Below are 15229 nucleotides of genomic sequence, written 5' to 3' on the forward strand. Positions count from 1 at the left end.
GCACAGTAATTACGCATTCAATACTTGTTTCATCCTCATTATCAGCCAGTCAGAACGAGGTGGCCACATCAAGGTAAATGATGTTAATAAACAATGAAGGCATGGACTCATATGAACATTCAGACAATTGAGTTGTGAGCTTTTCACTCTCATGAACATGGTGTGCATCATCGTGACGTTTCTCGGGTAAATCCACAGGTACACGAGGTCATCATCAGGAGTACAAACGGATTGACCATCTGCCTTGTTCAAAGTGTTTGATCGCCTCTTTTTTTTCTGTAACTAAAAATCCACAATGCTAGATTTAGTTTGATGTATAAATAAATATTTTCAGTTCGCTAAAAGTTAGTTAATTTTATTGCTGAATACGGACCTAATGTGCCAACTTTTCAAGTGGCCATGTTAATAAGTTATGACGTCATCAGTAAAACACGTTTTCACAGAATAAAAATTATATAGAAAGGCCATGCCAGTGAGCGACGACAAAAACATCAAAACTTTTGTATGTTCGACGTTCTGTGACGTTTTGTTTGCAAACTACAGATCTTTTATAACTGACGCCACATTTGTCTTCGTATTTCTTTAATTATTTGCTTGAGTTCACAATATTCTAAAATAAGTATTTTAGAAACAGATCATAGGTATTTTAGGATATCGTATAACTAAATCAATGTACGTTATGTGACTTAAGCTTTTCAAGATTTTTTTAAGCTTTTACAAAATTTATTAAAAGTGGTGCTATGGAAAACAAAACCCATTAGTTACCCTTATCGAACTGATTTTTAAAATTCTTCTAAATAATCCTAATATCTTCCGGAACATTTATATTGCGAAACTGCTAAAGTAATTAACTTTCATACAGCTATAGAAGAGAAATACCTTTACATACCTTTACTAAGATTCAAGGACGAGCGTAAATTATTTTTAAGTATGATTTATATTATAATCTAAACTAATTTGTAATTTTTTAGTGTATACTATCGTATTTTTTATCTTTTAACCTTTTGGACATCCTAAATGTTTTTTATTATGGAACTCTATCGCATAAATTCTAGTAATTTTTTTATTTCACTGAAATAATTTGAATGCAGTTGTTCTAATAAAAACAGCTATACTTTTTAAACTTACAAGATTGACCTGCTAAAATTTAAAATTTTTATTATAGTATTATTACTATTGTTGTTTCTTGCATGTACTGGATTTTTTTCATAGCTACTAAATATTGCAACCAAATTATACATTTTTGCTATAATATAGGCTGAAATTGTTCATATATACAATCTGGAAGCCAAACTGTGTGGAGCTAACTGAAGCCACAAATAATGGTGTGTATTATTTCATACTGCAGTTTATGCTCTTACAAATGTGGTCTATGTCTATACGGGGATTGTTGAAACTAAATTAGTCATGTCTATTTCATCCATTTTTTAAAGGATACGAAAATGGATGCTATTTTCAGAGCCATACCACTGAATTGTTTTCCCTGGTTTGAACAAATACTGCTCTATATCTATTTCACATTTACAATCATCGCTCCTGGAATTTCGAAAACATTTGATCGTCAAACTTCTTTTACTTGTAATGACAAGATGATTTCAAAATTCCAAGAAATTTCTCTCATAAAGAATATTGAATCAAGATGTTTGAGACAATACCAATATGAAACTTGGGATAATATATATGTGGTGTCCTTTAATTTCTTTTTTCTCTTTTTTTGGGGTATGATCTGTGGACTGTCTGTGAGCAATCGACTTAAAAACTTTGATAAGTTCTTGTCAGAAAGAAGCAGTGAAGTCAGAAAGGTTGCAACTAGTTCTTGGGCATTTAATTATTACATCATTTATTTGACTGTACGCGTGATCGGGTTGTCTAGATTTGTTACAGTACTGTTTCCAGGCATGTTTCCCATTGAATATTCTTGTTCGTGGCGTCCAACAACAAACGAAAACTCTTCGTTCAACAGTACAATTCTTTTTCCATATAACGAGACATTTGTTAACTGTGAAATTCGCGATGGTAACAGTGAATGGTGGATTAAATTTGTTGTAGCTGTTGATGTTTTATCGATAATAATGACGATATGTCAGCTAATATACCTATTAAATAAGGCACGTAATGATAATTTTTTCACATCAGATAAGGAGTTTTTCACGGTATACATACTCCAAAAACGTGCAGAACTTCGAAATTGGATAGAAGAAATAAAAAATAAACTTCACTTGAACAAATTATTTAATATCCACGATAACGTAGGCAATGCACAAATGCCTGTCCAAAATCTTAAAGATATTTATGTCAACGTCATAATGCAAGCAGAAAGACAATTAAGTAAGGCTTACCCAGAAACGTATAAAAGGCACGAGATCCTTCATAGTCATTTCAAACTTAATGAAAATGCGAAAAAACTCACAAGAGCAACTGACATTTTTAAGTCAATTCCAAATAGCAAGTCGTATCCTAGCTCCATTTTAGTCATTGGAAGGCCAGGAATTGGTAAAACTATGTTGACGAAAAAACTTATTCATGAATGGAAGACAAATGAAGACGACTTTTGGCGCGATAAGTTGGTCATTTTATTGCAATGTCGTGCGATTAAAGAGAAGTACATTACTTTTGAAAAAATGTTAAAGAGTTGCGTTGGATTTTCATTTGAACAGTTTTCAGATATTTACGAATTTGTAATGTTAAATCCTGAAAGAACTGTTCTTGTCGTCGACGGTCTTGATGAATTGCCTTTAGATAATGGAGATCTTCGAACTGACGACTCAGGGTCCCCTAATGATAAAAGGGCCGTCATTACACACTTAAGTATGCTTGTTGAAGGTAAACTATTGCCTGATGTTACTGTTCTTATTACATCACGACCCACAGCTGAACATAAATTTCGAGATATGGAATTCGCAAGGACAGTTGAAATCTTGGGCTTGTTTGAGGATGAGATAAAAGAATTCGTGGAAAAGTTTTGTCATGAAGATAGGAATATCACTGACCGTATTCTAAATAAGATTGAAATTTCTCTTGAACTTCGCAGCTTTTGTTACATCCCTATTAACACTAAAATTGTTTGTATGACCTTAAAGGAATGTTTTGCAGATGATGAAAACTATAGTCCAAAGACTATCACTGAATTGTACGATAGAGCAATTAAAGTTTTACTATGGCAAAGCCATCCCCTTCTCAGGGGCAAGACTACAGAAAAGGATTACTTGAGAATTCCTTTACCATCCGAGCTTGATAAAGATCTACAAGAAATAAAATATGTTGCCATGGAAGGGCTTAAAGACGGACGCCTGATTTTTGAAAGAAAAAGTAACAGTAACTTTAAAAATCTGGAAAACTGTGGCATTTTCAATAAGATTTATGATGATGAACGCCATCTTTACTGTTTTCTTCATTTGACTCTTCAAGAGTTTTTTGCAGCGTGGTATATTGTTGACGATTGGCAAAACATTGGAAAGTTTTTGGATGATCATGTTGAAGATCCTAAATGGCATTTGGTAATCGAATTTGCTGCTGGTTTGGTTGGAAGTGAAAAGAAAGAGAAGGGAAAAGATATCAGCGTTATTCTAGAGAGGTATTAAACTTATGATCAATGAGCATTTGTATCATTGAAAATGTTTGATTGTATCTTCATATTGTATGTGACTAGATGTATTTTTTCTAAGTTAATTCATCATCACCAAATTCTTAACATTAATTTTGCCAGGCAGATGAGCAAATATTGAAGTAACGCCTCCTCGATAAGTTTTAAACTAGACTGTCGCGTAGAGTTTGGAAGAAATTATTTCTTTTGAGCGTTAGTTGTATACTTCAACATGGTTTTTGCATGTTTGCGGATGTAGACCAATGTAGATCCCTGAGTTGTTGCACTTCATTAGAGTATTTGGATGCACTGGGAAGTTATTTAATCAGCAAATAAAAGACTTCAGCATAATGCACACTAAGATACATACATATAAAGCCCATAAAATAAACCTTACGTTAAAACATTAAGTGAAAAAATCTGCTAATGAGAAAACAAATCTAGTGGATTCTCCAAACACTACGTTCCAAAAGTGTAGGACTATTTTTGAAATAGTTTCAAAATGAACAACAGCAACAAGCCAACAGCTGTAAGCTATAACTTAAAACACAAATTTTGAATTTAAGGTTTTTACCTTGATTTTCATCAAAAAATTGCTTGCCGAATCCGAAATAAAAATATGCATTTTGTGTATTTGGGAGTGGAAAATTGCGGAATTTTCAAAAAAGCTGTCAATTTCGGTAAATCTCAGCGGCATAGGACAAAATCCTCCATTTTGTTGGCGTCATACAATATTCAAAGCCGCTCTTGAGATAGCCGCTCCAGTTATTATAGAACTCAATGGAGTTAGCATTACAGATATATTTACTTCAATGGGCTGAGTTAAAGCTTACGCGTGCCTTTAACTTACTCAAAATTTGCAGGCGACGACAATTGAGTTCTATAAGACCTGGAGGGGAAAAGGGGCCTGGACCCCGTGGTCAAAAACATGGCGGTAATGGCGGATTTTGTTGGTCAAAACTTCCACTTTAATAATTTTTTTCAATATTCACTCCCTCCTGATTTCTAATACTGTTTATATGAACGAGAACAAGTGAGAAAAAAAACAATTACGATACCGACAGCATACCATGTGAAAATAATGCTTCAGCATTGCGTGAAAAACACAGCACACACACACATCAAAATAAAGAAAATCGACGGTAGAGAAACGCATATATTGGCCGTAACATTTAAGTTATTTTATGACATTTTAACCTTTTAAAAGTGAAAATCAAACGGCATTCATTAGTAGACCTGTCAATCAATCTCGTCAAGCTTATACTTTTTTTCATGCTTCTGTGCATGCGTTTGACTGTTTGTAAACAGTTTGGTGCAACTATTTTTCTTGCTCAAATGGATAAATCTGTGTTAAAATGCTCCTAAGGAAGCAAGAAAATGTTTGCTTCTGTCCTACGACATAAGTCAACTGAAATTTACCATGGATAAGTATCATAAGTGTATTGTCATTACCTGATAAATCTACTGAAAACTCATAAAGAAAGTATGTTGAACTAGAAGAGCTACAAAAAAGAAAAAAATTCAAAACACCATTATATGTTGGTTGGAAATTTGTATTTTGTAAACTGCTTGGCAGAACATTGGGTCTATTACTGAACAGAACTACATTAATTTTCCATTGAAATTACAAATTTGGAAACTGAAGTGCATTGGTTTCTCTGACAAAAACACTCTGTCTATTGCTGCATGAAGGCAAAATAATTAATTGACAGTGTAGGCGAAGAAATTTATCAAGTTCTATAGATATTATTGTGTATTACTTACAGTCTTTTGGAATTGTGTAATGTATGTCATAAACAAGATATAATTTTTCAAAAATGCTAACCCTTTTAAGCACTACTACTCTTCTGTTTGCTTGAACAACTTACAGCTACAAATACTAATTATTTATATGTACAAACTAACAATTGGGAATAAAATGATAAACAACTTGATAAATCTTTGTATTTTCCATCACGCCTTTGAATTTGTTTCTTTTATCTCTTGCTAAAAAAATATTAATGAAAGACTTACAAATCAAGTTTCTCAAAAATAGTATTTTGTACAAAGAACTAAACATAATTGGAAATGTCACATGTTGAAGACAGACTTTGCTTCTCTGACTAGGTTGCTTGACCATGAGCAATTTAAATTTGTTTAGAGAATTCTTTTATTGATTTGTACTAATTCTTCATAAGACACACAGTATTTCTAAGCCAATTATTTTTGCTTTTACTACATTCAACTTCATTGTAACCAATGTATCCGATGTGAATTTGTGGATCAGCTGGAATCATACCAAGTATGGATTTGGTGAGATAAGACAACAATATGTTTAATTTTTCATGCATATTAATGATATAATCATAAGCTATTGTTGAACAAAAATTTCAAGGTAGGAGCAAATCTTAGCACATTGTTCAACACACTTCTTTTATCTTGGTTTTGAAGTAGTAGCCTGTTTACTATAACAATAAATACTTCACTTACAGAAACGCAAAGTAGTAATTTACAACTGTTTGCATAAATCCAACTTTCCAAACCCATTATAATTGTCTACACTATACAGTCAGTCAAATTGAGCAGGCAAGTAGTTTAATAGTTATTTATATTATACAGCATATACCGTAGTTCTCACTAACTTTGCATGGCACTGCATTCAATTTTAACACAACTCTGTTCTAAACTTTCCTTCATCTTTAAAAATAAATAAGAACAAATTCTGCCCAATTTTGGGAGGTAAACTCAATTCAAATCAGGAGAGTTTAGCTTGATCATGATACAAGATGGATGCAAAACTCGATAAAAATTGGCAGCTTCACCACGTCTGACGAGCGATAAAGTGAAGAACAAACAAGACTGGGCCAAAATAACTTTAAATTAAAACTTAGTTGTAGAAACACTCTTCAAGTATCGTGTTAAAACGTCAGGTTAGGCGTATTTATTATCTGGTTTTTACAGCGTCGTAATTTGTGTACAGGAAATGTGGGTGTGTGGGTTTCAATTGTGTTCTGTTTTGTGGATCAGTCTAAAGTTATGAGTTAGTTGCTTGTTTGTTTGTTTTGTGAGTGAGTCATTTCTAAGGTGCCGGTAATTGTTGTGATCTAAATGTATTACTTACAGCACTGACTATAGACAACGGCATACATTAGAAAGTTGGTAGACCAACTTAACACAAAAACCCCTGAATAGATCACAATAACTACCGGCTCCTTACAAACGGCTCATTCACAAAACAAAAAGAAGCAACTAACTAATAACTTTAGACTAATCCACGTTAACAATACACAATTGAAACACACACTGCAAAACAATTTATGTACACACAATACGATGACGTAAGAACCAGATAACAAAAACGGCTATCCTGACGTTTACTCCACACTTGACTCTTAAGATGACTACCGCTAAGGTTGTCGAAACGTCAGTCTACATCAATACCAACAGTCCTTCTCAGAACTCTACGAACCGGGACGATCTTCATCCACAAACGTTTTACTCAAACCTCGTATATTAATGAGTATGTCAATAACACTTTCTTTAAACCTATCATGTCATATATATATACAAAAAAACACCGATTTTTTTTGTGTAAAGCGTTGTTCCCATACAGTTGTAATTGTAAGTTAATCGCAGAAAAAGCAATCATTGACGTAAAACCATTGATTTGGGAACGCTAATCGGTAATAGCAATCGACAACAAATTTAATTATTCTAATCAACACATAGAAATTACTTGCTACCCAGCAGGGACTGAACTAGGACTTCTGGAACGTAATTCAAGAAACGCCAAAAGCTTTAGCAACCTTGGAAGGTCTGGGGACATACTCACCTGGAAAATTTTTTTTTCAACGTCTCGGAAGTGTAATTTCCGGCATTTTACATCAAGTGGTAATCATATTTTGTAAGCGTTGTATGTGCATAAAACTAACAGTTTAGTAGCATTTTTAATTGAAATGGTGAACGATACTTACTTAATTGGCTGTTTTTCTTAAATTTGGGGCTACGCAGCATGCCTAGGAAACACATATTGCTAAAAGCCTGGCAATATGGAGTTAAGAAACTTAAGCTTTAAAAAAGGAAAAATTATCAGAATTTTTAGTCAACAAAATCATGATGTTAGTAGTGGATAATTGTATTTTAAAACAAATAATGATCTAAATCATAGACAAATTGAGCAATTTCTAAAAAGTTGCTTGTAGGCTCAGAATTTTCGCCATTATGCCCATTGGCTGCCTTGGGGCTCATGTTATTTTGTTAAGTTTGAGTTGATATTCAAGGTAGAAGCATGTACAAAATTTTCGAACAAAATTCACTGAACAAATATTTCGCACACTAAAAAATTTAGCCGGACCCAAACCTCATTCTCCCTTTTTATTTCAATCGATATTATACGCGTTAACACCAAAGCATAATAGGCCTTCTTTGTGCATGAAAAAAAGTTGTCGACTAAATATTGCCATTAAGAACACTAAGGTAGGCTAACGCATGTACGTGTTGTTTTTTAATATCGGCGTTGAGAACAGGGAATGATCTTTGTACTTATGGGTAAATATCACATTTAATTACAACAATTACAACTATATGCAATTACACATATTTCGAAAATGAGTTTTAAACAAAAAGGCTTTTGAAAGAGAGACAAACGTCGTAGAAAGTTTTGTGTATAGAGATTCCTGCAAAACGATCCAGATAAAAGTAGCTATAATTTTACATGACAAATAATCTCTTTTACATCTATATACAGTAGAACCTGTTTTAAGCAGTCACAAATGGGGATTTCTCGTGTGACCGTTTAATACAGGTTGACCACTTATTGCAAGTTGACCGTTTATTATAGTTCTTTAGGAAAGTCACCAAACGGGCTACGTGTAACATTTAACAAACTAAAGTTGACCAATCGGTATTGTTCGTTAACATGCCAATTAACAACACTATATAAAGCACTTTTTTTCTTAGTTTTAACTAGAAATTAAAAATAGTATACATAAAAATGTCACGGCTCAAACTGCTGAAAAATAATCATTGGCAAGCATGTGTCAACAGAGAAGGTGTTTATAACCTATATATTCCGTGCCTATATCCCTTTTTTGGAGATAGGTTTTTTTGTCAATGGCTGAAGGGACGTAAGAAACATTAAATTGCTGGTGTATTTGTCCACACAAACAGAAAATATTGTTGGATCTTTTGATTCATTTTATGGAAGATAAATACAACATAAAGACATGTATAAAATATAAGTGATATGTTCCAACAAAAATATTTAATTATATATTTTATTATGGGGTGTACCTACTTAACCTGACCGTTTAATACAAGTGCAAAAAAAAACAAAAAAATAAGCTTAGCACATTGGAAAAGGTGACCGCATCCGTTTAATAGAGATGAACGTTTAACAAAGGTCACTTTAATAGTATTTGCACCAGGAAACTTTGCCATATAACCGCTTAACACAAGGTGACAGCTTAATACGGTGCCGCTTAATACAGGTTCTACTGTTAAAGTAAAATTACAAATATTTTGCTTCTTATAAACTTGCTCCGTGGCGCTGTGAGGCCCATTTTAGTACATACATGACATACAGATATAATTTGTTTTTTAATGAAAGTTTTTGGCGAATTAACTAATTAAAACATGCCTAAATAAATTTTGACCTCTCTAACCTCTTCCAGTCAACTATCACGCTGCCAACGCAACTGAACTGGTTGTTCTGAGAAGCAGCAAGGAGTTTTTACTTTCATGTAATATTAATTTGCACTTGGCTTTGGTAAACGTTGTGTGCATTATCTGATTTATTTTAATTTGCGACTAAAAGATTATAGCTAGCTATTGTTACCATAGTTGTTTTACAAAAACTTCTCATGTCAAGATGCTTTTCTGAAGGGCTTTATTTTTTTAAACAAATTAAACCAAACTCTTAAAAGTTTCACAATACGATATTTTTATAATTACAGGTTAGAAAGTTGGATGTCACATTTATTTTTCTCTGAGGGTAATAAAGCACTTGGTTTTCTTGGAATGAAGTGCTTTTACGAATTACAAGACGACGATGAGATGAGATCAGCTTGCGAGTCAAATAATTTTTCTGAAACAATATCCATTGATAACGTTTCTTTCACGCCTCTTGATTCAAACGCCTTCTTTGATTTTCTCTCTGAATGCCGACAATTAAGAAAACTCGCGTTTTTTTCATGCCAATTTCCTGATAATCATAGCGTCGTTAGATTGTCAAAATATTTGACAAATGCAACAGCATGCAATGTATTTTCTTTGAAAATTAATTCCTGTCTGTTAATGATATATCAAAACATCTTAGTGAAGCTTTAAAAAGTGAAAATTGTAAACTTAGTGAATTGGAAATTAGAAAAACAATATAGGTGAAGAAGGTGCTAAATATCTTAGTGAAGCTTTAAAAGTAAAATTGTAAACTACTGAATTGGATATTCGTTTTAATAAACTTAAAGATCAAGGTGCTAATTTACTTATTCAAGCTACGAAAAATGAGAACTGTAAACTTACTAAATTAAAGATTTGTGGTAACAATATAAGTAAACAAAGTGCTAAATCTTTTGCTGAAGCTTTAAAAAGTCAAAATTGTAAACTTACTGAACTTGATGTTCACTTTCACAGTTATGCCAATAAAAATACAGAATCACTTAGAAAAGCTTTAAAAAGTAAGAATTGTAAATACGCTGAACTCTTTATTCTTCAAAGCTTTCTAACTGCGGAAGAGGCTAAATGTTTGAGTGAAGCTTTAAAAAGTAAGAATTGTAAACTTATTAAACTGGATGTTAGTAATGCTAAAATAGAAGATGAAGGTGCCAAGTATCTTAGTGAAGCTTTGAAAAGTGAGAATTGTAAGCTTACTGAATTGGATCTTTCTTTTAGCAAAATAGGTGATGAGGGTGCAAAAGCTCTTAGTGAAGCTTTGAAAAGTGAGAATTGTAACCTCACTGAATTTAATCTAAGGGATAACAATTTGGGTCACGAGGGTGCAAAATCTCTTAGCGAAGCTTTGAAAAGTGAGAATTGTAACCTTACTGAATTGAATCTAAGGAATAACAATTTGGGTCATGAGAGTGCAAAATCTCTTAGCGAAGCTTTAAAAAGTGAGAATTGTAAACTTACTAAATTGTCTCTTAATTATAACAAAATAGGTGCTAAAGGTGCAAAATCTCTTAGTGAAGCTTTGAAAAGTGAGAATTGTAAACTTACTGAATTGGCTCTTTCGTTTAACAATATAGGTGAAGAGGGTGCAAAATCTCTTAGTGAAGCTTTGAAAAGTGAGAATTGTAACCTCACTGAATTTAAACTAAGTGAAAACAATTTGGGTCCTGAGGGTGCAAAATCACTTAGTGAAGCTTTGAAAAGTGAGAATTGTAAACTTACTAAATTGTCTCTTAATTACAACAATATAGGTTATGAAGGTGCAAAATCTCTTAGTGAAGCTTTGAAAAGTGAGAATTGTAAACTTACTGAATTGGCTCTTTCGTTTAACAATATAGGTGAAGAGGGTGCAAAATCTCTTAGTGAAGCTTTGAAAAGTGAGAATTGTAAACTCACTGAATTGAATCTAATATATAGCAAATTGGGTGATGAAGGTGCCAAATCTCTTAGCGAAGCTTTGAAAAGTGAGAATTGTAAACTTACTGAATTGGCTCTTTCTTTTAACAAAACAGGTGATGAGGGTGCAAAATCTCTTAGTGAAGCTTTGAAAAGTGAGAATTGTAGCCTTACTAAATTAGATCTAGGTGAAAACAATTTGGGTCATGAGGGTGCAAAATCTCTTAGCGAAGCTTTAAAAAGTGAGAATTGTAAACTTACTGAATTGGCTCTTTCTTATAACAAAATAGGTGATGAGGGTGCGAAATTTCTTAGTGAAGCTTTGAAAAGGGAGAATTGTAAGCTTACTGATATGGCTCTTTGTGGTAACAATATAGGTGATGAAGGTGCAAAATCTCTTAGTGAAGCTTTAAAAAGTGAGAATTGTAAATTTAGTAAATTTTCTCTTTCTTCTAACAAGATAGGTGATGGAGGTGCAAAATCTCTTAGTGAAGCTTTAAAAAGTGAGAATTGTAAGTTTACTGAATTGGATCTTTCTCATAACAGTATAGGTGATGAAGGTGCAAAATTTCTTAGTGAAGCTTTGAAAAGGGAGAATTGTAAACTTACTGAATTGGCTCTTTCTTTTAACAATATAGGTGAAGAGGGTGCAAAATCTCTTAGTGAAGCTTTAAAAAGTGAGAATTGTAAACTCACTGAATTGAATCTAAAATATAGCAATTTGGGTGATGAAGGTGCCAAATCTTATAGCGAAGCTTTGAAAAGTGAGAATTGTAAACTTACTGAATTGGCTCTTTCTTTTAACAAAACAAGTGATGAGGGTGCAAAATCTCTTAGTGAAGCTTTGAAAAGTGAGAATTGTAGCCTCACTAAATTATATCTATGTGATAGCAATTTGGGTCATGAGGGTGCAAAATCTCTTGGCGAAGCTTTGAAAAGTGAGAATTGTAAACTTACTGAATTGGCTCTTTCTTTTAACAAAACAAGTGATGAGGGTGCAAAATCTCTTATTGAAGCTTTGAAAAGTGAGAATTGTAGCCTCACTAAATTATATCTACATGATGGCAATTTGGGTAATGAGGGTGCAAAATCTCTTAGCGAAGCTTTAAAAAGTGAGAATTGTAAACTTACTGAATTGGCTCTTTCTTTTAACAAAATAGGTGAGGAGGGTGCAAAATTTTTTAGTGAAGCTTTGAAAAGGGAGAATTGTAAACTTACTGAATTGGCTCTTTCTTTTAACAAAATAGGTGATGAAGGTGCAAAATTTCTTAGTGAAGCTTTGAAAAGGGAGAATTGTAAACTTACTGAATTGGCTCTTTCTTTGAACAATATAGGTGATGAGGGTGCAAAATTTCTTAGTGAAGCTTTGAAAAGGGAGAATTGTAAGCTTACTGAATTGGCTCTTAATAGAAACAAAGTAGGTGATGAGGGTGCAAAATCTCTTAGTGAAGCTTTGAAAAGTGAGAATTGTAAACTTACGGAATTATCTCTTGATAGTAACAAGATAGGTGATGGAGGTGCAAAATCTCTTAGTGAAGCTTTGAAAAGTAAGAATTGTAAGCTTACTGAATTTGATCTTTCTTTTAACAAAATAGGTGATGAAGGTGCAAAATTTCTTAGTGAAGCTTTGAAAAGGGAGAATTGTAAGCTTACTGATATGGTTCTTCTTGGTAACAATATATGTGATGAAGGTGCAAAATCTCTTAGTGAAGCTTTAAAAAGTGAGAATTGTAAACTTACTGAAATGGGTCTTTCTCTTAACAAGATAGGTGATGAAGGTGCAAAATCTCTTAGTGAAGCTTTTAAAAGTGAGAACTGTAAGCTTACTGAATTGGATCTTTCTCATAACAGTATAGGTGATGAAGGTGCAAAATCTCTTAGTGAAGCTTTGAAAAGTGAAAATTGTAAACTTACTAAATTGTCTCTTTATCATAACAGTATAGGTGATGAAGGTGCAAAATCTCTTAGTGAAGCTTTGAAAAGTGAGAATTGTAAACTTACTGAAATGGGTCTTTCTCATAACAAGATAGGTGATGAAGGTGCAAAATCTCTTAGTGAAGCTTTGAAAAGTGAGAATTGTAAGCTTACTGAATTGGATCTTTCTCATAACAGTATAGGTGATGAAGGTGCAAAATCTCTTAGTGAAGCTTTGAAAAGTGAAAATTGTAAACTTACTAAATTGTCTCTTTATCATAACAGTATAGGTGATGAAGGTGCAAAATCTCTTAGTGAAGCTTTGAAAAGTGAGAATTGTAAACTTACTGAATTGGATCTTTCTCATAACAGTATAGGTGATAAAGGTGCAAAAGCTCTTAGTGAAGCTTTGAAAAGTGAGAATTGTAAGCTTACTAAATTGTCTCTTTATCATAACAGTATAGGTGATGAAGGTGCAAAATCTCTTAGTGAAGCTTTAAAAAGTGAGAATTGTAAATTTAGTAAATTTTCTCTTTCTGATAACAATATAGGTGATGGAGGTGCAATATCTCTTAGTGAAGCTTTGAGAAGTGAGAATTGTAAACTTACTGAATTGGATCTTTCTTCTAACAAGATAGGTGATGAAGGTGCAAAATCTCTTAGTGAAGCTTTGAAAACTGAGAATTGTAAATTTACTAAATTGTCTCTTTATCATAACAGTATAGGTGATGAAGGTGCAAAATCTCTTAGTGAAGCTTTAAAAAGTGAGAATTGTATATTTAGTAAATTTTCTCTTTCTGATAACAATATAGGTGATGGAGGTGCAAAATCTCTTAGTGAAGCTTTGAGAAGTGAGAATTGTAAACTTACTGAATTGGATCTTTCTTCTAACAAGATAGGTGATGAAGGTGCAAAATCTCTTAGTGAAGCTTTGAAAACTGAGAATTGTAAACTTATTAAATTGTCTATAGAAAATAACGATATAGGTCATAAAGGTGCAAAATCTCTTAGTAATGCTTTGAAAAGTGAGAATTGTAAAGATATTAAACTGTTTATTGGTCAAATTAAAATAACAAAGTAAGGTGCGAAGTATCTTAAAGCTTTGAAAAGTGGGAATGATAAACATACTGACATTAGATATAAATTCAACTGTTTATTATATAAATTAATTTTATAATTACATTAAGCATGCTTAAAGAATATATATTTGACCTTACAGTGAAAACAGCCAGTAATCATATTTTGATAAAATTAATTGAATTGTCCTTTTTGGGTGTAAAAGCACTTGTTTTATATCAATTTATGGTCTTTGCATAGCATTCAATGCTGAATCAATGTTCTACCTAAGAAATATTTTAATCAAATTATTTGATACATTGTTACAGCGATGGAAATGTGTTTTTGTTTTTGTTTGTTTGTATCAATTTGTTATCTTTGGCCAGCATGCTATCCTTGCAGAATTAGTGCTCTATAAATATGAAAAACAAGTTTGAAAACCTCCAATGTTTCTGAAGTTTCTTTTTCTAAGTTTAAATTTTTTGCAGAAACAAATGTCCGCCAGAACATATGAATAGATGTTAAATAAATAGATGTTTTCAAGTTATAATTAACTCAACAATATAACGAATGTGTTTGACTCAGAGACGTGGCTAGTATGCAAGTGTATTTTTGCAATGTTGATTCTAAAGTCTTTTCACTTTGGAAATCTTCTGGTTAGCAGGATGTTTAAAAGAACTTGTTTTGTGGCAAAACTGTATAATCGTGCTGGTTATGTCAGTATGAGATCTGGTTTTATTTTTCCTGAAGATTGACAAGCGACAATCAGTAAAATAGTAATCCATGAAAAGGCGGTAAAGACATTATATGCATTGAACTTTGTATTACGTTTTTGCCAGTAAACATTTACATTGATCATAAAAAACTCATTTCAACATACTATATAAATGATTAACTGAATTAAAGCATTTTGAAATGTATGTAGCATTGTATTTTATTGCGAATCTCAAGTATTTGCAGTGTTGAAAAATAGTTAATTTCAGGCGCGGATCCAGACTGTATGAAAGTGGCTCGAGCCACGGTTAGAATTTTCAAACTTTTGAGATTATATTTTATGAATAAGATTATGAATTCTGCTGTATTTACTTGAAATACAGCAAATTGACCAACAATGTGTCTTTAATTGAAGAAATT

General features: G+C 32.6%; 1 protein-coding gene across 1 annotated transcript; it reads left to right on the forward strand.

The window, feature by feature from the left end:
• Window positions 1-1721: 1721 nt before the first annotated feature.
• Window positions 1722-13068, forward strand: LOC124436112 (NLR family CARD domain-containing protein 3-like). The gene is made up of 8 exons (XM_046986039.1): window positions 1722-3574; window positions 9517-9629; window positions 10027-10584; window positions 11242-11337; window positions 11416-11511; window positions 12460-12542; window positions 12891-12990; window positions 13064-13068. The coding sequence occupies exons 1-8, from the start codon at window positions 1722-1724 to the stop codon at window positions 13066-13068; spliced, it is 2904 nt and encodes a 967-aa protein (XP_046841995.1).
• Window positions 13069-15229: the final 2161 nt, after the last annotated feature.

The sequence above is a fragment of the Xenia sp. Carnegie-2017 genome, unplaced genomic scaffold (assembly GCF_021976095.1).
Source record: "Xenia sp. Carnegie-2017 unplaced genomic scaffold, XeniaSp_v1 HiC_scaffold_16, whole genome shotgun sequence".
NCBI classification, from domain to species: Eukaryota; Metazoa; Cnidaria; class Anthozoa; order Malacalcyonacea; family Xeniidae; genus Xenia; species Xenia sp. Carnegie-2017.